General features: G+C 38.1%; 1 protein-coding gene and 1 non-coding gene across 5 annotated transcripts in view; one reads left to right on the top strand and one right to left on the bottom strand.

Moving 5' to 3' along the window:
- PHKB (phosphorylase kinase regulatory subunit beta) overlaps positions 1-22640 on the top strand; it is a 164428-nt gene that overhangs the window by 115631 nt on the left and 26157 nt on the right. For 3 of the 4 annotated variants that reach the window (XM_031458514.2, XM_031458512.2, XM_064489193.1), the window contains 11 exons: positions 1910-1965; positions 2477-2570; positions 6784-6867; positions 7332-7436; positions 8580-8662; positions 8868-8958; positions 14187-14248; positions 14333-14495; positions 15848-15929; positions 17806-17863; positions 19998-20088. In XM_031458514.2, coding sequence (XP_031314374.2) covers positions 1910-1965; positions 2477-2570; positions 6784-6867; positions 7332-7436; positions 8580-8662; positions 8868-8958; positions 14187-14248; positions 14333-14495; positions 15848-15929; positions 17806-17863; positions 19998-20088 — 969 coding nt within the window. Of the gene's footprint in view, positions 1-1909; positions 1966-2476; positions 2571-6783; positions 6868-7331; positions 7437-8579; positions 8663-8867; positions 8959-14186; positions 14249-14332; positions 14496-15847; positions 15930-17805; positions 17864-18973; positions 19065-19997; positions 20089-22640 lie in introns of all 4 variants that reach the window. The other variant, XM_031458513.2, reaches the window with a different exon arrangement.
- Positions 20820-20943, bottom strand: LOC116155025 (small nucleolar RNA SNORA11). Its single transcript, XR_004139058.1, has one exon. It is a non-coding gene; the product is annotated as a small nucleolar RNA SNORA11 (small nucleolar RNA).

Raw genomic sequence — 22640 nt, 5'->3', positions numbered from 1 at the left:
TTGGTCAAATGAATGAGTGCATAAATGCGCCTAAAATGCGGAGCTCCAGCACCACACTGGGCTTGGTATGTGTATGTACGTGTGTGTGCGTGTGTGCTTTGAGAACCTTGAAGCAGAAAATACTACAGTGTTATTAAGGAAAGCGCCACTCAGAAATAGACGGTGTTAATTACTACCAGGAAGTTTTCAGAGAGACTTCGCTGGTTCAGACAGCAGTTTGGGTGCTTTGGAGAAAATGGTGAAAATAGAGAAAAGATAATTCCAATGTTGTCAGTGAAAGAGGATTGTTGGGGGAGGGACTGACCATGGTGAAGTCTTTCTGTGGGTGGAAATGGAGGGAAGGTCTCACTTGGGCTAGGGTTAGAGGCCTCAGCTCGTTATGGTAGATGGCTTGTGATTTGGAACTTTATGAAATGCTGAGTTTCCACAATGAAAGAATTCTTCAGCCATCTGGTCATCCCCTAACTGCATGCTCACTGTGATTCAACATGTGTAGTGGGCATTTTAGATTTAGAATACTCTGTCATACAAATGCAAACAGCACTGTTCTAAACAGACCTGTGATTATACCAATTTGCCAACTAGGATCTGTCAGGCTGCCTTATTTGTTGTCACTGAAATATCATCTGTATTCTAATATATGTATTCATTTTTTTTTTTTTAATTTAAGAGCACTAATTGTCCTGAAGAGTGTAGATAAGGGCCCACTCTCAGGTCACCCCTCCTCTTGATGAATAGGAGATTTCATCCAAGAAAAATCAAGGCTAACGCTTTCATTTGTTAGAACTCTTGGTGAGACTCTGAATAATGACTTTTTCTCATCCTTTTGAGTAACATCAACTTTAAAGTCTTTATCAACTAAAGATAAAATTTATAGTATTTTTAATGTGTATTTACTTTTAGTGGGGTTGTTACATCGTATTTTATGTATTCATTTAAATCACACGGAAGACTGCCTGAAATGGCATTTTCACGATGATTCTGGGAACCATCCTTTGACTGTAAGTTATTTACTGCTGGTATATGTATTCTGGTGTTTCTTGCCTTCCATCATACATAAATTCTAGTGGCATATTGAATACCGTATCAAGGAACTGACTGATTGTAAATCAAACATTTTAGAGCATACTATTGGGAATGTTGGATTCATTACTATAAAGAAATTATATTTAATCAGTATTTTCACAGCCTCCTAATAGTGTAATTTATTGGTACTTCTTAATGTTCTGTGTTAATTATAAACAGTGTCAAAATTGGGTTTCCTCTAACAGTGCATAATATGTTATAGTGAATCTTTTCCACCCAGAAAAAGAGTAGCAGATATCCAACACTATCTTGTTTAGAACTATTAAGCCCAACAGCTTGTATTTAATGAACACAGTGCTAATTATATAGTCAACTGGGTGGTTTATTCTCTACCATAGATGCTATATATTAGAATAAAGTTATTTTGATGTGTAAGGTGTGGAAGGAAAGTTGGCTAACAGGAAGGGGAATAGCTTTATGTAGTGAAGATATCAGATGAACAATTTTAACTCACAATCATTTTTTTTTAGAGAATACATAAATTGGGCCTTTATTTTTAGTTCCTACTCTTCCCTTCATAGTTAAATGATGGAAAATGACTCTTGGTCCCCAAACTACTCTTTTGCATCATTCAAAGCAGCCTGACAGGCCAGCCCCTCTGGTAGTGGTGAGATTTATGTCTTTCCATTCCTTGGTGTTCCATTACTCTGTCTGCACCATCAGATTGATTGGTCGGCAGTGGAGAGCAAGGAAAGAGAGGCGACTGCTTAGAGTCGGCTGGTGTCCATCATTTTAATGAACTGCTTAGAGATGGTTCTCACTGTAGCTGATGATGACCAGATCTTTTCAAATGTTTTCCCCCATCCCTTATTCTGTATTGCAGGGCCCACTGGAAAATGATTTGGTCGTTTACGTAGCGCTAATAGCAGAAAGTCAACGGTATGAAATCCAGATGGGTGGTATGTTCTTCTGGGGGCTGAGGGAGGGAGGCTGATTGCATTATGCTTACAACGTTGAACGTGGTGGTAGAAATTAACTCATAGACTCATTGACAGGGTTTCAAGGATGTCACTAATGTCACTTTAAGTGCCAGGACAACATTCTTTTCGTGTTTAAAAATAATTTTGTTTTAGTTGGTGTGAATATTAAAGACCATGACCAGTGCCAGTGTTGCCTGGTGTGTAGTTTTGAGAAATTAATGCAGATAGATTATGGGGATTCCCAGAGTCGGTACTTAACCTCTGCCAGCTCCCAAAGCTCCCATCTGATGCTTTATGAAGAGCCCAACAGGGCCTCTGGATTCCAGTGCAGATGACATATTGCTGACATTATAAAAATTACTAACTCCAAGTTAGCGTGGTCTTTTCCCTTTTCTCATCCTCATTCACCATTGCCCAAACTATAAATGGATTATCTTAAAATGTCTCTCTTTTTTCCCTGTGTTCTTCAGCCTTCAAGTTTTTCTCAACACATACGGTATTCAGACTCAAACTCCTCAACAGGTAGAACCCATTCAGATATGGGCCCAGCAGGAGCTTGTGAAAGTAAGTGTGATTCTGTTTCTTTCCTGTCTGCTTTATGGAGGTACTAGAGCGTGAAGATTAAACTTAGTTTACAGTCAAGAAGCATATTTAAAATCCAGTTCTGAGATAGAGTCATTAATCCAAAAGCCTTTCTAATTAAGTTGAGAGACCCACTCTATCAGACCTTGTTACTAAAACACAACTGCAATGTGTGTGTACATCATAGTCATAGTCATAGGTCTTGTTGATTTCTACTCCTTGCTAAAGTCTATTACTAACCTGGACTGATCACTTAAATAACAAATTGGCTTTAATTTTAGTAGTTGTTTAAAAAATTAACCTTTACATTTGATTTGATTATTTTTCCCTTTTATTAACTATTAAAGAAACTCTCTCATCTAAATATTATTGGTAATAACTACTTCTCTTTTTCTCTTGACTTAACTGACATAGTTTCTACCCCTTTTGTTTGCTGGGTCTCAAAATAATTACAAAGTGACATCCAAATTTATCTTTGGTACAGTTACATACCTATGAGGTTGAATTAAAAGGTAACTTTTGAGGTCTTTTGCATGCACTTGTCTGCAGATGGATCCGGCAGTGCCTGAGCTTAGGCACATTCTTGCTCATTAGGGACGGGAAGTTGTTGATTTCCACTAATTATTTATAAACCACTGGTTTTATTTGATAATTGTTAAAAAACAGTACAGGAACAAACTCTGCAGTATTTGGTGGAAGTGTTTAGAGCAGTCTCTCTCAAGTGATCAAGATTAAGTCAGTTAAGTTGATACAAATGTTTTTGATCAAAGCCTTGATGCTATATGAAGAATAACAGCCTAGAGAAGTGAGGTGCACATTGCAGGGAAAATGCAGGGCCCCAGAGTTACTGCTAATCAGACTGGACCTTAGAACCTGGATGTCAGGTCACACAGAGCACCAGCCCTTAGAAAGTCCGTAAACCTCCCCTAACTGATTTACAGCTCTTCCCCACCCCCACCCTCCAATTAAAGAGACACAGCTGAAAATGCAAGGAACCCTAGAGTAGGTAATAGTTTAAAATCACACTAGGAAGTAAATGATGGAAAACTGGGTTTCATGGTAGAAGAGGTAAAATGAGGCCAGAGGGGAGGTAAGAATTCACAAGGCAGAGAGAGGAGACAGTGTGGAGGGGGCAAAAATCTAAGGTGTAACACTGTGCACTTATCATTCAGGTGAGCTGTGTTTGCTGAGACGTTTTTATGGTCTCTCACTGAAAGCTGCAGGGAATGATAACAAAGGTTATTATTCTTTGATAAACATACTCTCAAAGCAGATTAACCCAAATCTGTTTTTTTTAGGCCTAATTTATATTAGAATCTATATTCTACCAGACAACTCATAGTTAAGGTTTAAAAGACCAACGTGACTCCAGATGACTTAAATGTGGCATTTTATTCATTCATTCGTCAGTGAACACCATTCTGTGCAGAGCACCGTGTGGGGCACACAGATCAAGTGACTCTGTCCCTGTTCTCCTCTGAGTCTGGTGGTGTGGCAGAAAAAACAGTTGATTACAATCCACTTTGATCAGTCCTATAATAGACATTAGGAGGAGGTGCTAAGGAATCACAGAGGTGGTGGGAAGCATCCTGCCACAGAGCAAAGCGAAGACTTACAACAGGTTCTGACTTATTTTAAATTTTGTTGTTTTAAAGATGATGTTAACTCATGATTAACCATTTGGGTGTGTGGCATGGCTAAAAAGACAGATCTGCGACCAGGAGCCCAGCTTCCCTGGGCACATGTCATACAGAAGATTCTCTGTGACTGTAGCCTCGATGTTCCAGGCCAGCTGCTCTTTGAGATTCATCCTTAAGATACACTGCCTAGTACATTGCTTCTTGTAGTCTACCTTCTAATACTGAAAGTGTTCCCTTAGTTAATACACATATTCTTTTGCCAGTGGCTGATCATCCTCTTCTGAGAAGCTGCTCCCTCCTTCGGCCCACTGAGAAGGTTGTGAGGGCAGACAGCTGGGGGCAGGACTTCCCCTGTGAGTGGCTGGTGTTTCAGGATGTAGTAACTGTGGCATGATTGGCCCCAGATCTGAATACAGTGCAGATCTAGAATGAAGTAATTCTGTACTTCGGGATGGTTTGGTCACTACTGTATGTTTCAGAGGATAGAGTGGTGTGAATGTGTACAGAGTGGGGACAGTATCATCTGCGCCCTGGAATGCAGCGAGTATTCTGTGCCTGATTACTTCATTGTTGTAGACCTGTTCTACCATGGGTCAGAGAGGTAAGGACAGTCCCTTTATTGTAATAGAGTAGTATTTAAAGATTTTCTCTAGATCTCCCTAGATCAGTACATTTCAGCTTGTGCATGGTTGATTAATATGATCATTTGTCTAAAAGAAGAAATCTGAAGTATTTTAGTGTATACTTATTTCTGAAAAATTGAAAATATTTAAGGGAAAGGGCGAGGGGTGGGGGGGTCTCCTAGTGCTGTGCACTGTAGTTCCAGTGCAGCTATACAACACAATGCTTAGAGTACTTTTTCTGGCCAGTTAACTTTGTCTAAAAGCACTGCTGTTACAGATTTAATATGCACAGCACCTGTGGCTCATGAGGTCTTACAGATGCTGCCTCATTCAACCATCAAGCATTTTCTGAGCACCAGCTTTATGCTAGGCACAGTGCCTACTCAGGGTATGTTCTCTAGGAACACACAATGCAGGAGAGACACAGGGATAACTCTGACGTGGATGTGGGCACCATGGCAGAACAAACAGAGGGCTCTGGTGATAACATTAATTTTGTATACGATGAGGTTCACATTTGAAATCAGTTCAAATCATAATCAGTAGATTGTTTAGAGACAGTTGGTTTGATTTTCCATTTAGGAAAATTTAAGTTCGATTTCTACTTCTCATCAGATACAAAAATAAATTTCAGACAGATGAAAGATTTAAACATTTTAAAAAATGATTTAAATATAAAAATCACTAAATATATCAAGATCTCTTATAAATGAAGAAGAATGACAAATGCCCAGTAGAGAAGGGGAAAGAAAATGAAAAAAATGTATGGGATATACAAATAGCCATTAAATATATGGGAAAATGGTCAGCCACAAAATATTTGAATATGATAGTTTAAAACTAAAATGAAATATCATTGTGACCCAGGAGAGTGACAAAAAAGGCCTGTGTACTATTAATGTCAGTGTAAATTGGCCCATTACTTCTGGAGGGTGACCAACCTGGCATTAGGTTTCAAAGAGAACATATAGTCTCTTTGATCCATCTAGTCTAGGAAATTATCCTACAGAAATAATAGCATGCTGTCCAAAGATGGTTACTGAATTAATTTTTAACTAATAAAAAATTGGGAGCTACCTTCATCAGGGGATAGATGTTAAATAGGGTAAGGGGGCTTTTTGATTGGATTAGGTGCTCAGCTTATCAGAGCTGATTGACTCCTAGTTCACTCCAAGTCTGTTTTTACTTTGTAAAAAAATAATATTAAGTTAAAAAAATGAGGCACCAAGCACATTATATAGTATATGAACCCACTTATGTAAATATATACCCATATTGATTTATGTTTGTGTATTCATCGGTGTACTTTTAAAAATCTATAACCCTGTCTTATACTTCTGGTTTTTTTCAGGGATCACACAATCAATTACATTCCTTTCAACACATACCAAAGTGAAATTGTTATTAGCTAAGGAGTAATGAGAATAACTAGACCATTCACTTGTAGCATATGGATTCAACTTTTCATAAAATTCATATCATCAGAAAAATCAGTAAGATTTGTCCATGTTGGTGGGAAATACTTGAGGGTGGAAGTCTAGTAGAAGTTATGTGGCCCTGTTTTTTAAAACTTTTAAAGGATAGCCAAATTTTTTTTATCACGTAGGAAGCATTTAACTCTCTTCGTTCTTATATGAATCAGATAGAGCTATACGAATCGTAAATTTATAAAGCGTAAGAACAATCTTAGAGTGTTACTAAGTGAATCTGTAAAAGTTTTATTCTCAAATCTCCCAGTGCCCCCAAATCTAAGTTGATATTACTGACTGACTTGTTTTCCTACAAGTTCATTGAGTAAAGTTTCCCTGGCCTCTTTTTCTCTGGGAAGATAAGAAATTAGCAGGGCAGTAGTCAAGGGGGAAAAAAAACGGGACAAAAAAGGAAAAGCATGGATTCTTGCCTGACTCTGATTTACAAATTTGTGTCTTACAGGCTTATTTCCATCTGGGTATAAATGAAAAATTAGGACTCTCCGGAAGGCCAGATAGGCCCATTGGCTGCCTCGGTACATCAAAGGTGCTCATGAAACTTCCTTGTAGAGCAGTGTTCAGACTGTAATACCACAGACTGAAATGATGTTTGACCTGCTATACATCCATTCTCACATTTCCTTAAATAGTTATCTGAATTATTATTTTCTTCAAGAAAATAATTTGTTTTGTTTGATATCACAGATGTCTTCTAGGAATAAGTAAGCAACTTACTGCTACATTATTTCCAAGCTTTCTGAGATATCTGATAATAATAGTATTTACTCAAACAGGGGCTTTTCCCTTTATAGTAGAGGTGGACTACTGTAAGTTTATTAGCATACTGATTCAATCAAGAAACAACCACTTTCTGATGTTATGCAGATTTTAGAAGATGTTATTTGCTTATTCAGAATTAAACATCAGTTTTAAGTTTTATTAGGGCTTGTATTACTGTACCTTTGCCTTTGGTCTCTCTTGTATTTATTTTTTTTTAATTATCTCCCACAGATTTATCGCATTCTAGGAAAGACTGTGGTTTGTTACCCTATTATCTTCGACCTAAGTGATTTCTACATGTCTCAAGATGTTTTACTGCTGATAGATGACATAAAGGTAGCTTCAGAACACTTTTTTATTGAAAAGGGATGACTTTGTTTCTACTGATTCTATGTTATTAAGTTGAGTGCCCCTCGGTCTGTGACACTGGGTTAACACAGTATCAAATATGAAAGTAAAACAGTGTCTGCCAGTACTTGCAGCAGTTGAATAATAGGTGTATTGTTTTCTGTAAAGTTGTATGACTTGACTTGTTCCACCTTCTACAAATGGAGTGAAAGGATGTACAGTGTAGTTTGTAAAAGCAGAAGGGGAACTGTTTCGGAAACCACGTTCAGACGACAGCAAGGTTCTCTCTTTTTGAGCAAAAGTTGAGTTAGCAAAATGATTTTATTTATGAAGAATTTTCAAGTAAAACCTCAACTGATTCATAACACCTGTCAGTTAAACTCTCCTTTACTCCCTTTTCCATTCAGAGTAGAGAAGCTTAGAGTCATGGTCCAGAGCATGGAGTCTGGAGCCAAATTTCATTTATTAAAACCTTGGCTCCACTATTTACCAGCTGTGTGATCTTGGACAAGTTACTTCACTTCTCTGAGCCCCTGTTTTCTCATCCGTATTGCTGAATAGGGCTGTCTTGAGAATTATAAGTGAATAAATGCAAAGCGCTCAGAATAGTGCCTGGCACATGGGGAAGTGTTACATAAGTCTTTGATGTGATAATGATGATTATGATGACAATAGAAATTGAGTCAAATAAGGAATTCTCCATGTTTCTGGTGGTCTGTGTAGATTGAGTCTAGTCTCCTCTACCTGCTGTAATATAAATCTGCAGTTATGTGGAGTGAGAATTAATCTTCTAGGTGACAACCCTGGGTTGATCTTCCCTCCCTGGGACCATTCTGGAGCTCTGTTTATTAAGCCACACACACACACACACACACACACACACAAAGCAGCCTTAAAACATGTGTGATCTGATTACTTTTAAGAACAAAGTTTAAAATCACAATGGTTTCTAGCTTAACTTGTGTGTATGAGAACATTTCTACCCCTAAATAGTCTGTATTATCCATGGTTTGATTGTGAATTGTCTTTCTATATAAGAGTATTGTTGGCTTTTTGCCTCTAATGGTTAAGCATCCTTATCAGCTCAGATACTGTTCCATTACATCCTACCTCATTCTTATGTTTTGATAGAATGCACTACAGTTCATTAAGCAATACTGGAAAATGCACGGACGTCCACTTTTCCTTGTCCTCATCCGGGAAGACAATATAAGGTAGGTTGATAAAAGAAGTGTGATGCGTGCACCTCACCACAGTAACACTGAACGCTTTGGAAGCAGGGCCTCTTTGTATTTTTTTTTATCCGTCTCAGCAGATGGCAGAGTGCTTTGCCTATGTAGAGGGCACTTGGTATTAGATTATTAATTTCTCTTTCTGTTGTTAATATGCACATTTTGTTTATCTGTTTATATTTTTCAGAGGTAGCCGATTCAACCCTATATTAGATATGCTGGCAGCTTTTAAAAAAGGAATAGTTGGAGGAGTCAAAGTTCATGTTGACCGTCTACAGGTAGTCTTCCGAATTTCAGTGTATTTCTGTTCTCAACACAATCCACAGATACAGCTATATTTCTTAATATATGTTCTATGTAAGGTTTTTGTCTGATGGTTTTACTCTGTCTACCTTCCTATTCCTTTTGTCACCACCCTATTTATCTGATTCCTCCAATCTGATGCTTGAGCAGTTGCAGAGATTGCCCACCAGAATTTTAGGCTTTAAGAGCTCAACTCCAACCTTAGCTTTGCATTTGAGGAAGCTGGGGTCCAGAGTGATGAAGCAACCTGCTGTATAACTTCAGGTTGCTTAGCTCCCTGGTCCAGAACCCTTTTCCCTACCCACCCCAGTAACATCCAATCTGGAAATAATCATAGTTCCATTTAGAATCTTACAAGGTTATTTTCACAGCTTCTAAATCACAGAAGCCCTTTGTGGTTCCCTATTAGTCAGTGCAACCTCTCTACCCATGGTTATCTCCTACTAAACATTCTTTCTGCTTCAGCCAATATGGATGAGTTACTGTGTTCTGAACTCTGTGTGGTTCTGCCCCCTCCTGCTCATGCCGTTTCCTCTGCCTGGAAGTAGCTGTCCTTCCTTCGGCATCTCTGGACTTTGAAGTCTTACCAGACTTTAACAGCCAGTTCTGCAAAATCACTCAGACCAGATATGAGACTTTTTTAAACATCCTTTTATGACCTTTAATGTAAACTAACTCGAATTGTAGTTCATTATGGACTTAAATGCCTTATTTCCATACAGTCCTTTATGTAGTAGGTGCTCAATACTGAGTAAGAAAGAGGAACATTTATAAAGAGTGACCTATGTTGAGAATATGGTAAATGGCATGTTTACATACTCATTCACTGGTGCTTGTGTTTTGCATATTTAATTGATGTTTGTATTTTACATACTTGGTTGATTTTTATCTAAGTTTTTCTTTTTCCTTTATTTTTTATTGTTTTGTCTTATTGTTATACTTCCTGGGGCAAATTCTTTGATATTTATCATGCCAGCTCCTTTATTCAATTTAGTATTTTAACTATCATGCTTTTAATTTTCCCTTTTCATAGTACCTTATTCTTATTTTTTGTATTGTATTTTGCCTTATCTCTGAGAATATTAACTAGAGAGTTTTTGAAATTTTTCCTTTTTATGTGATGTCTTTCTGGTTTCTTTTCTGTTCTTTAGGGGGTCAGTCTTTCAGATTGGAGACATTTTTCAGATGTCTGGTAATCTTTAGCTATCCATTCACTTTTAAGAGTGAAAGAGAAAAAACTAATTGGAAGCTGTGTGTTTGAGAACAAGGATCCTAGTCATGATGAGTTCACCTATAAGATGGTGTGATGACAAGAGCCCTTTTTGTTGGGGGAACCCCAGGTGCTGATACCTGGAGATTTTTTTTCTCTTGGGCTCTTCAGTTTCCCCGGAAAATAAACATGTAGCCTTCTGCTTGAAGGACATATATTTTGCTTCCATTGTCCTGAGATCAGGGTTGGGGAGGGGAGTCAGGGAGGTCCCACTGTGCAGTGTATTATCAGAATCATCTCTCACTGGGACGCCTGTTTTGAAAGTTGTCTCTACTGATGCAGATTCAAAAGACAATAAAATGGTACATTACCAGATTGTCCAGGATGCTTAACAACAACAGATTAATTTCACATAGACAGTACAAGTGTCTTAATCCTGACGGGACGGATGCTGGACCATGAGTTAGTGCAACACTCTGAAAGAGCAACAAATAATGGCTTCCCATCACTGAGCACCGAGGTCCTGGTCCGTATCTACATCTTGGAAATGAATGACACCTCTCCAGTTTTTAATCAGCTCATTTATGAGTCTTTCACCTAATCAGTTGTTTAATCTTTCTATCTGTTGGTCTCTGCTATGCTCTGTACCCCTGAGTACAGAGTCTTAACCAGATAATAAGCCTGTTTTCATCTTGCAATACTGAAACTCTATACCCAGTAGACAAACCCTCATTCCCCCAAACCACCCTTTGTCTTCTCTTTATTATAGTAAATGAAAATGGCACCTGTGTACTTCTCTGGGTTTTATTTCAAGCCCTTTTAAATGTCCTTAGCCCATGGTCCACAGTCTCTCTCCTCACTGGGCCCCAGCGTCACTTCCTGACTTCATCACCCAAGATGTCTCTTCATGCAGTTCATTCCCAGCCCTGCTTGCCACTCCCCAAGTGTGCTGGGTACTTTGCAAAATCTTTAGTGTAATTGAATTTAGTTTTTTTGGCTCTTGCTGTTACTCTATTCTAGAGTTGCCTTTTTCTTTTTTATGCCTTTAATTTTATAACTTTAATTTTATAACTTAGGTCAGTGTCACCTCTTTAGTGACGTCTCCGAAACTGGAATTAATTTCTCCTTCCAGTGTGTTTCCATGGCATTTTCCTTGAACTTTTGCTATAGCTCTTATTTTAGGTATAGCTCGTTTCTTGTGTCTGCATCTCTGTGTGGATTAAGAACTCTATCAGGCCAAGCTTTACTCATCTCTGCATTCCCACAGTACTCTGCTTACTGTTACTCTCTCTGTAGGAAATATGTGAATATTGGTTCATTGGTTCAACAATTATTTATTGATTTCCCTCTTGAGGCACTGGAGATATAGTAGTGAAAAATATATATACAAGGTCCCTGATCTCATGGGACTTATTCCAGTGGGGGGGCTGAACCAAAAGTAAGGCCAGGGAGGGATGCACATCGATGGGATGCAGCAGTCTCAAGTAGGATGTGCAGCTGGTGAGGACCTGGTGGGATATAACTGAGTATCGCTGAGCAGAATACCTTTTTGAATATTATATTTCATTTGACGTATGTATAACAATATGAAGTTATTTAATTACCATCAGAACTAAGTAAGGTATTAATGCCTAGCAAATTGATTATAAAATTTTTTATAAAACTAATTTATCTAAAATTTTATAATGACTGTAGGTGGTATATAGCCTTTAAAATTGTGAATCACTATATTGTACATCTGTAACTTAGATAATATTGTACATCAACTATACTTCAATTTTAAAAAAACGAATTTAGGAGCCCCTGCAACCAACTAAATTCTTTTAATCAAAAGCTCTAAAGACTATTAATGGAATTCAGAACTAACCTGTTATCTCAGATTAAACATTTCCTTTATGGACTGAATTAGTGTATTAAGGTGGGTAGGCTAATAAAAATTTAAATGTTTAATCAAAATTATTTTTATGTTTTCAGTATTAGCTATCAGCTTTGAGAATTAAAAATTCTTGACTCTTTCTTTCATATCCCACATTACAATCCATTATCAAATCCAGTTTTCTCTACCCTCAGATTATATCCAGAATCTAACCACTTCCCTTCATCTCCAGCACTATCATCATGGTCCACGCAGCCACTGTCTCTCTCCTAGATTTTTATAGCTGTCTCCTGAGTTCCTAATGGCTGTTACAGTTATTAGCCTCTTCCTACTCTACCTGATTATAGGGCAGTTAGATCATGTCACAGATCATAAACCTCCAATGGCCTCTTCTCTCCCACTGAAGTGCAACCCAGAGTCCTTCTAGTAGTGCCATCTATGACCTGGACCTTCTTCTCTGACCTCATCTCCTACCATTCTCCCCTGTCTACTCTACTCAACCACACTGTCCTCCTTACTGCCCCTAAAACACACCCAGCGTGCTCCTGCCTCAGGACCTGTACACTTGCTATCCCCTCAGCCCTATACACTCTTCTCTCAGATCCATATTGTTGTCTGGTCCTCCCTTTGGTCTCTACTTACATGTCACCCTATTAGAGAAGTCTTTTTTAATCACCTATATAAAATGGCAAACATGCCTCCTCCACCTCTGCCCTAGCACTCCCCGTCCCCACCTTTCACATTTCAACTTTGCACTTACCATTTGATGTAACATATTTAGGTTTTTGTTTGTTTGCTTATCGTCTACTTCTTACACACACCTAAGGTTCAGTTTCAAGAGGGCAAGGGTTTTGTGTGTTTTTTTTTCCATGCTGTATCCTCAATACCTAGCATAGTACCTGGCACATAGTACCTGCACAGGTGTTCAGTAAGTATCTGTCTAACAAATTAGTTAGATAGCGAGCAAGATGTGTAGATGTAGCCTGCATCTTAGGAAATGTCACTCAACAGACTTGTGCTGGGCACTGCTGTCTGCCCAGGCATAGACTCTGCTTTCAGACCCCTGCTGACTGTGACTGGACCACATAAAAATGTGTCCATCAGTTGCATGTCTGGTCTTTCTCACTCAGACTCTGCAAGGAGGCTTTAGTACCATTGCTGGTAACATGTCCACCCTGCCATTTGTAGTAGGTATTTGTTGATGTGCTACTTTATGAGTTTTCACTAGAGAAGAAGACAGCAGGACTCTGGGTGGTTGGCCAACAAGAGCAACATTCCCCACATTCTGTTGCTTCACTTTTGAAATGAACAATGAGAAGACAGAGAAAATAATACATTGAAGACAGTTCTGAAGAGTTGCCTTATATTTAAAATAATAATTAATGTGTGGCTTGTTTTTTGTGAGGTATGTATCTCACTTTTATCTGACAATTCAGCAGATAATTAGAAGTGACAGTGCTAAGAATCATTGAGTTATCGTTATCATTCACTGGGAACCACCGACAAACAAAAAATGTGTTCAAGTTTGACCTCATTTCATTTGCTAAAGCTACACTCAGGAACGAATGGAAAATAAAATGACCAAATATTGGTTGCCAGAATATAGAGAAGCATTGGCCGAGATAATCAACACCTTCATGATCCTGAAAAATGAAGATTGGGCAGTATCTCATCATTGGCTAGGTCTGAAATGTATTACGGTAGCAAAATCCAAAGCTCAATTTTACATTGCCTTTTCCCAAAACAGCTTTAGTATTTCATGGGTTTGTTTTTTTTTTCCCCAAAATATTTTGAATATTCTGATGAGTACTGAATTTTAATTCCAGCTCAAAAATAAACAAGAGAACAGAGGGGAAAAAAATCAGTTCATCTCATGTTGATTCTATTTATGATGATTCATGAACTTGTAGCTTGATGTGTATTTTCTATGTCAGGGGTATTGCATCTGAAATCCTGTCTGATTTTAGAATGTTCATTTAAGGATTACCTAAGAATCGTGTATAAATTTTAAGTAAACTTTTTTTTTAAGTATTACGCGCTTACAGGAAAGTATATACAAAGGTCACAAGGGCTTGATACATTTAAGAGCTGTGAATCTTTTTTCAATCACATTTCAGACGTTAATATCCGGAGCTGTGGTGGAACAACTTGACTTCTTACGAATCAGTGACACGGAAGAGTAAGTTCCTTTGGGGTATTATTGTGTTTCTTGAGATTACATTAGGAATTCAGGCAATCTGAAAGCTTTTCTTTTAAATTCTAGGCTTCCAGAATTTAAGAGTTTTGAGGAACTACAAGTTCCCAAACATTCAAAAGTCAAACGACAAAGCAGCACCTCCAATGCTCCTGAATGGGAACAGCAGCCAGATGTCGCCGTTACTGAGTGGAGAAACAAGCCCACCCACGAAATTATTCAAAAACTGAATGTGAGGAAGATGCAATTCCCACATGGTCCTGAGTCAGGCTGGCAGAGCAGGGACTCCCAGGGGCAAACCTTATTTCTTTTTGTCCTCCCAGAGAAGGTAGCAGCTAATCAGCCTGGGGTAGTTGGTCTGTCTGTACCCGAGGCCGGAAATGAGGTTCTTCTCATTTGCTAGTATTAGCATGGATGTCCTAAAGATGCTTAAGGAGTGGGGATATGAATTGGTTTGCCTTGAGTATGAAAGTGTTACATGGCCCATTAAAGAAGTTGTGTCAGTGACAGTTGCCTTTGGGATCTCTAGATTTCTCTTCCAGTGCCCTTTCTCTGCTTTTCTCAGCCTGAGTCTTCTCTCCTGTCCCAGTGTTTAGGTCTAATGCTTGCTTTGAGTCTCTCCAGTCACTGAGGAAAACAATCCAATGACTACAGCCATACGAGTATTACATTAGCAGCCTAGTATTTCCCCTTCCCTAAGGTTATTTGCAATTTAAAAGAAGAGGGGTGGGGGTAGTACTTACCAAAGGAAATGGCATTCCGATGGTAGAGCTATAAACACAGTGACATCTTATTGGGCCATATAAATTTGAGCATATTGACTAAATAGATATCCTGGCAGATATCATCAGTATATAACTGACCGATATTATCTATAGATCTGCACAAGCATGAATATGATATAGTAGGCACAGGACATATGCAATAAGCAGTCTGCATAGGTCCCCTTCTTTCGTTCTTCTCTCCACAGTGGGTTGACAGCAGCGTAGTCTCTCCTTTCTGAATAAATAAAGTCAAAAAGGGAGTGACTAAATGACTTGGCCAAATCTCTCAGAGAGCATTAGAATCAGTATTTATTTATCTATCTAATGCCTATGTAGGAATAAAACAGATTTTTGGCGTCTTTGTCTTTTGAAGAGGACAGTGTTCTGTCGGAGTTCTGCAGGTGCTCTGGTTGGCTGAGTGGGTCCGTGGATGTGAGTCTTGGTGTATCTGTGGGAGAGTGTGAGCCACGAGCGTCCTACTACTCCGCCGTCTTGGCCTCTTCTCCCTAGAATCAGTATTAATGCTTATTAGATGACATATTTTCTATTCATTACTTATCTTGTTTCCTGGAAAATAAGTTTATTAAATCCTACTTCCCCAGGGAGCCAACTTGTCTACCCTCCATCTCTAAGACACCTAAGATAAATAGTTGTATAATGTCATCTTGTGCTTGGTACTGTATCAGTGACATTTTATCTTTTCTCAGTTGCATAGCAGAATATTTCCTCTTTGCATCATGTGATTTCAAGATTAGTTACTCTCTGTGGTAATTTTTGTATCCATTTCATTCCACTTACTCATAGTGATTTATATTTTCAGGACTGTAGTTGCCTGGCTAGCCAAGCCATCCTGCTGGGTACACTGCTCAAAAGAGAAGGCCCCAACTTCATCACAAAGGATGGTAAGAGTACATGTCTAACGGAACATTTTTAAATACAAGGACCTCTCCGTTCTGAACATATATCAAATATGCGTAACGAATATCCACTAAAATGTTCCAAGTTATTTTCTCCTCAATTAAACCTTTTTTTTTTTTACCTTTTAAGTGGAAAATGTTCATTCATGCCCCCTAGAGTGGAGTAGTCTGTTAGATGTATGAACTCCCAAATTGCTTTTATGCAGTGATGCTTGATTGTTTCTCTGTCTGAATGATATTGGAGCCTGGATTCTGCCTGTGACTGTTAACCTCCAGTGACTCCATAGTTATTGATAGTTTCTGTTTCCAGTTTTATTTTGTGTATGTTTTCAAGAACAGTACAGAATCATTATAGCTATAAAAATTAGCTCCTTTATGGTCTGCGGAAGCCATTTGGAATTACATGACATTTAATAGAATTGTGCTCTAAAGACTGTTTACAAAAATAGATCATTTCTAATTGTGTTCATGTCTACTCTGCATTAAGGATGAAACCCAGTCATATCTGAAATCCATACTTGTATGTTGAGGAATCTTTGAATTCTACATCACGGTCTACTTCTAGCATTGTATAATATAGAATAATGTAGAATATATTTCAAGTACTTAATGTCTAGCTACTCAAAGTTTTTGGCTCATCTGAAAATCCTCTATTGAGAGAGGCATATTGATTTGGTTAAAATTGAAATTGAGCCAATATTCTAAATAGCAATGTAATTGATAAGATTTATAGTTCTGGTAGTAAACATAATTGTTTATTCAAATAAGATCTACTTAGTTTTTGCATTATTGTAGCTAAAGATAGGTATTATCCATGTGCATTGAATTGTCTTAATTTTTTTTAACTTAATAAAGGCAGAAGAACTCTAAGCAAATTTCAAACAGAATCTTTCATGTTTCTAATTAATCTTGAAACTGAAACTATAAACAGAATCCCGATTATATTGAGGACATTTATCAAAACTTGTACTTGAAAATAATAAGATCATTAAAAAGCAAACATTTCATGAAGAACCTAGAATTCAGAATGGTTATTTTAGTAGTGCTTTAAAATAAAGCAAAATTTATATAAAACAGTTTATAATAAATGCTGAGAGAATTATTTTTAAACCATTTTTATAAACTAAGGAATACTGTCTTTTAGTTGATATTTGAAAGACTTTAAATGTTATAAATCTGTAAAACCTTATACTGTGAAAATCATAAACATCTACAGAATTTAAATAAAATTTTATCCAGTTTGTTATAAAGCTATAAAAATAAGTTCGGGGTAAAATGATTAAAATCTTGTTCTTTACTCATTTCTTTTTTTGGGCTCTGTCCTGTCACATGGTTAATTTATTGACAAACTAGTCATGAGGCCAGACCACGTGTAAATTGCTGCCAAAGAATGAAGCCCAGTGGTATCTTTTGAGCACTGGTATATGATTGTGCACATAACAGACTCAACATAGAGTTTTTTTGAACAAATAAATGAAGAATTATATATATTCAGAGTCTAAAGTAGTTGTTCAATTTGCTGTATTTTGTTTTTTATTTTCTGTAGTCAATTAAAATAAGGTATTTTTATTTATTAAAAAGTTAGATTGTATGTTAATTAAGAAAACAATAAATTTCAAGAAATAAAGTACTCACCAAAATTACACTCAAACTAAGTTGTAACAAGGGCTGAGGACATTCACACTGTTATGTTTGGGTTACTTACTTAAATATGTCAGGCAGTTCAGAACACAAATGGGCAGAGGTATTAACTCTAGTAGAACAAAATGCAAATTTAAGAGTGTTTTTTTTAAAGGAGAATAAATGTTATGCATTTAATTAAAAGCTTTTTTCAACAAAGACTCTATTATCCAATGTCTAGGTACTGTTTCTGATCACATTGAGAGAATCTATAGAAGAGCTGGCAGCAAAAAACTTTGGTTCGTATTAGCGTCCTTGTCATTCTGTTTTATTTTTTGTGTTGTCTTATTCTATAGCCTAAAGATAATGGACCAGTCTTAAAGATGGTTTTTCATCCTAATTTTTACTTTTAAACTCCAGGGCTATAGCCCTGTGAGCCTGCCTCCATTCCATTTTATCCTAGCTCTCCCAAGATATTTAAAACATGGCTGGGAATAAAGACTTCCACAGGGAAAGAACCTGGAGAGGATATACTGAAATGACATTCTGAGGACTCCCACCCTGCACTTCCTGTGTCCCAGCAAGTTGCTATAGGTTCTGATTTGTGTTTGGGAAACCTGTTCTTTGTGGAAGGTCATGGAAAGAGACCAGTGTTTTGTTTAATCATGAGCAAAAAAATAATATACTTAGAAGGTAGTTCTCTTACAACTTAAATTGAATGAATCCCAGTGATTGTAGTTGCTTCATAATATATAATAACTGGTATGTTCTGCAGAGATAGTCTCTTCCAATAAAAAATTAGGTAAGTTGAGATTAAAGTGTTTAAATTCACAGTGGGGTAGGTATGCCTAAATGCATGCCCTCTGTATTTTTGAAGCAATTCTAACAGTTTTACTAGCAGAATCTAACACTTTGAAAGTGAGAGTATACATATGTATTTTTTAATGACCCATTATTACCTAATTTTGAAATAAAAAGAAGTCTGAGGCAGTGTCATAGGAAACTCCCTTAACTTCAGCTTCAGTTTTCTAATCTCTAAAATAAGTGGATTAGACAAAACAGTCTCTTACAGTATTTCAACTTTATGATTTATAATAAATATACCATTCCGACCCAGAAAAAATAATGTAATAATCCTGTGGTTAAGACTCAAATTTTCGCTGTAGATTCTCAGCACAGTAAGGCATGCAAACCAATAGCCTTTGCCTTTTAGTCAGTCAATTTCAAATGTGGGCTGTAGTCTTATTTTCAGCTAACCATACCTATTTTTGCTGTATGTTTTATACTTGCATTTTAGATAAATCGTTAGCAAACATTTAGAGCCCTGACTATTATGTTTAGAAGAACAAACTTCTAGAAGTTTTATTTACTGTATTTTCCCTTTCATGGCTTTCCACTGACACACCCAGGTTGGCGGTGCGCTACGGGGCTGCATTTACCCAGAAATTTTCTTCCTCTATAGCCCCACACATTACTACTTTTCTGGTACATGGGAAACAGGTAACATGCACAAAATGTGGAAAGTCAAGCTGCTTGAAACGTGTCGGCTTATTTGCGTTCTAAGGGTTAAACATGTCTTTTGTTCTTATAGTGTGTGGGTGAAAGCTTCGTAAGAAGTCTTTGTTTCACTAACTTTATCAGATATGACTAAATTTTCTACTAGTTCATCTATGTTGAGATTAAGCAATGTAAGTGTTTCTATAGGTCAGCTTCCATGGATGTCCTGAAATACAAGAAAACAGTTTTAAACCTGCATTTTCATTTTATTTTCTATGTCTAAAAGTTCCATATGAATTTTTACTTTTGAGTGGAAAAAAAAATGTCTTATGTATTGCATGTGCTGTGCTTAAAAATCTGTTCTCCCTACAGTTTAAGACTTTTTCAGAAATGTAAAAATAACAGTGTGAATTCCTTCCTCCAACATTCTGGCAAGAAAAAAAAATGCTGGTATTTCATTGTATCACTTCCTAAAATTGAGTACTTAGTGAGTCCTCTAATCCAGGATTTGGTTATCTAGGCCCCAAAAGAAACATGATTTAAAGTGGTTATAGGAACTGATGGTATGTACCAGTGACAGACTTAATAATGATCTGTTTAATTCAGATCATTAATTAAGATTACTCATTTCCGCCTCCTGGACCGCTCCCCACCAAAGGGGTAGTTGGGAGACCTTTTCTTTATTTTTAAATTATTAATGGTATGAATAATCTGGTGGCAGAGGTGAGGATGAGGGACCTCTCTATACTTTTAGATGGTCCTGTAGTCGAGGAGATTTTAGCTGTTAGATCCAATATCTTGGGCTCAGTGTTTCTTCCCTATTATTATGTGAGGACCTGATTGTACATATTTTTAAGTCTCCCCATTCAGGGGCTCCATTCATTCATCATCTTTTAGATTTGTCAACCTCTGGCCTGCTCTCTTCTTTGCCCCCAGGTCGGTGGTACGCCATGCAGCAAGTCTTTTAAGTAAACTAGTGGACAGCCTGGCCCCATCCATTACTAATGTTTTAGTGCAGGGCAAACAGGTAAGTATCTGATTTTCAGACTCTCGGTCAGTTACAGAAGTTTCTGAGTAGGACCCTGGCTTTTATTTTATTTTATTTTTGAGGTTAATTTTTACTTTTGTTTGCCAATGTAACTTAATTACAGTGGCTTGCAAACTTTTTTGACCTAAAAAATACATATTATATCACAATCCAACAAACACACATATATATGTATATAACTGAAACCAAGGTTTTGCTAAAAATGTCTACCCTGAGTTTTCTTGTTTTTAAGACTTTTTGGGGGAGCACTTTTAGGTTTACAAAAAAATTGACAGGAAGGTACATAAATTTCCCATATACCCCCTCTCCACTCATATGCACAGTCATTATTTTTATTTACCAGAGTGGTACTTTTTTTTTTTTTTAGCTAAGAGTGAATGTACTTTGACACATAATAATCACCAAAGTCCACAGTTCACATTAGTTTGGACAAAAGTATAATGACATAGATATCCATTGTTATAATGTCATACAAAGTATTTTCACTGCTCTAAAAAACTCCACTCCAGAATGGCGTATGGAATCTTTCTTTTTTCCCTGGAAAAGAGGTTCAAAGCCTTCATGTCTATAAGACCACTCATGGCCCACCCACAGATGGACCAGACAGGCTCTAGGTGGCCAATTCCCCCACTAAATATGACAGCGTTTCTTCCAGTGTTGAGCCCTGTCCACTGGCCCTGCCCAGTGGCCATGTGGAAGTGCAGGGGGCCACATGTAGGGTATTTGTTCATAGGAAGGCCCCAAGTTTTGTGCCCCTTGTCACAATGAACCCAGATTCCTGTTGTTATAAACAAAGGAGCCATTTCTTTATGCCCCTTGCTCTGAGCACACCCCAGGACCCTGGCTTTTAAATCTGGCAAGCCTGAGTGTCATAGGCCTCTCATAACCACATCACCAATGAATGACTCAGGCATTTCTACAAAAGGCACCTTCCCCAAGCAAAATCTAGTCTAAGGATGCACAGTTACTGAATACCTGCACCTTAGAGCTTTAATTTTCAACTCCTGTGTTAACTTGAGATCCGTGAAGATGCTGACAAAGAAAACTGAATGATACCCACTGAAGCACTCTAGACAGGCTTAGGATATGCGGAGCAAAGAGGCGGAGCAAAGAGAGGGAGCAGTGAAGGGCACATTTTCCCTTCTGCTCCACTTAAGATTCTTCTCCCCATTAGACATACGCTGGCTCCCCAGATCCTTAACCCTTTGGGGCACCTCTCCTTCCAGCTCCTCCCCTCCTACCAAGGCCAGCTCTTCCCAGCTCCTCCACACAGAGCCATCTCCAGTTAGCAGTCCCTCCCTCCTCAGGGTTCTCCCAACTGGCCTGTGACACTTCTTATTATCTGCTCTGGATCCCTGTTCATTTGAATGTGTATCTCTCACCCCAGGGTAGGCTGTGAGCCCCTGGAGGTCAGGGCCCATGTCTTGGCCAGCACCTGTCCCAGTGTGCCCAGCATGCCTTGGAGAGGCACTTGGTGAACGTGGGTTGAGTTGAGCCTCTGCATGTGGGTCTGTGGAGTGGAATGTGGTTGCTCATTTTTTGTTTTGTTTTCCATAAGCTCTAATTACCTGGCTAAATCATCATCATCTGTTTGGAATGAAAACCTGTTTGCTTTCTATCTGTTCTTTGCGAATACATGTGTCCTGTTTTGTCTTCCTGACAGTTAACCTTGGAATATAATAAGCTTTAATAATATGAAATACTTTAACCCTCTTTAATGGAATCAACCCATTGCTCATATCTGAGGGCTCTTAACTCATTAAGAGTGAAATTATTCCATCTTGACATCTAGCTCTTGAAATGTTGAAAGAATAAGTTATTTATTTTAGTCTGTAATATTTAATGACAATTTAAAAAACTCTTGAGAAAAATTTAAATCGCTTTTCACATGTTATTTTCTGTTTTCTCCAAATGACTAAGAGGTAGAATTTTCATCCTCATCCATTAACTGAATAGACCAAGGCACAGGAAATAAGTTACCCAGTGCCTTTCCTCACCACAGCACTCATATCTCACCACAGAGTCCTTTGGACTGAGCCACCTCTGAAAGAAAGTAAACAGATTAGGGGGAGCTGTCTTTCCTTGGCTTTTAGGCCTGTGTAGTATATATCTGAAAATATAGTTCGTTCTGCTTCATGTGAGCATACAAGAAGGTCGTTTGCACCTGACAGGTGGGGAAGGGGTAGGTTAGTGTTGGTCATGTCCATTCTAGGGAAGATCTAGAGTGGCTGACAGCCTGTGATGCTGAGAGTCTGCTCCTCACACCCTGAAGGCCTGGAGCCTGTCCTGAGGCTGCAGCTGGACCACTGCCTATTAGACCGGCACATCTCCCAGGGAAACAGTCACTTACGTGGAGCTGGGTACCTGCGAGGCTGGCAGCTCCACTTTAGGTGTATGAAGTCCATTCATTGACTGCATCTTACCCCTTCACAAGAAAGAAATGAGAATGGAGCATTCCAAGTTTGCTTTCACTCATTTATGAAATGCCACCCTAAGAACTGAAGTAAAACTGTTTCTACGAAGCACCTTCA

Source organism: Camelus dromedarius, chromosome 9 (assembly GCF_036321535.1).
Source record: "Camelus dromedarius isolate mCamDro1 chromosome 9, mCamDro1.pat, whole genome shotgun sequence".
In the NCBI taxonomy this organism is placed as follows: domain Eukaryota; kingdom Metazoa; phylum Chordata; class Mammalia; order Artiodactyla; family Camelidae; genus Camelus; species Camelus dromedarius.
Note: the sequence above shows the minus strand (reverse complement) of the source record. Positions and strands in the feature narration are given on the sequence as shown.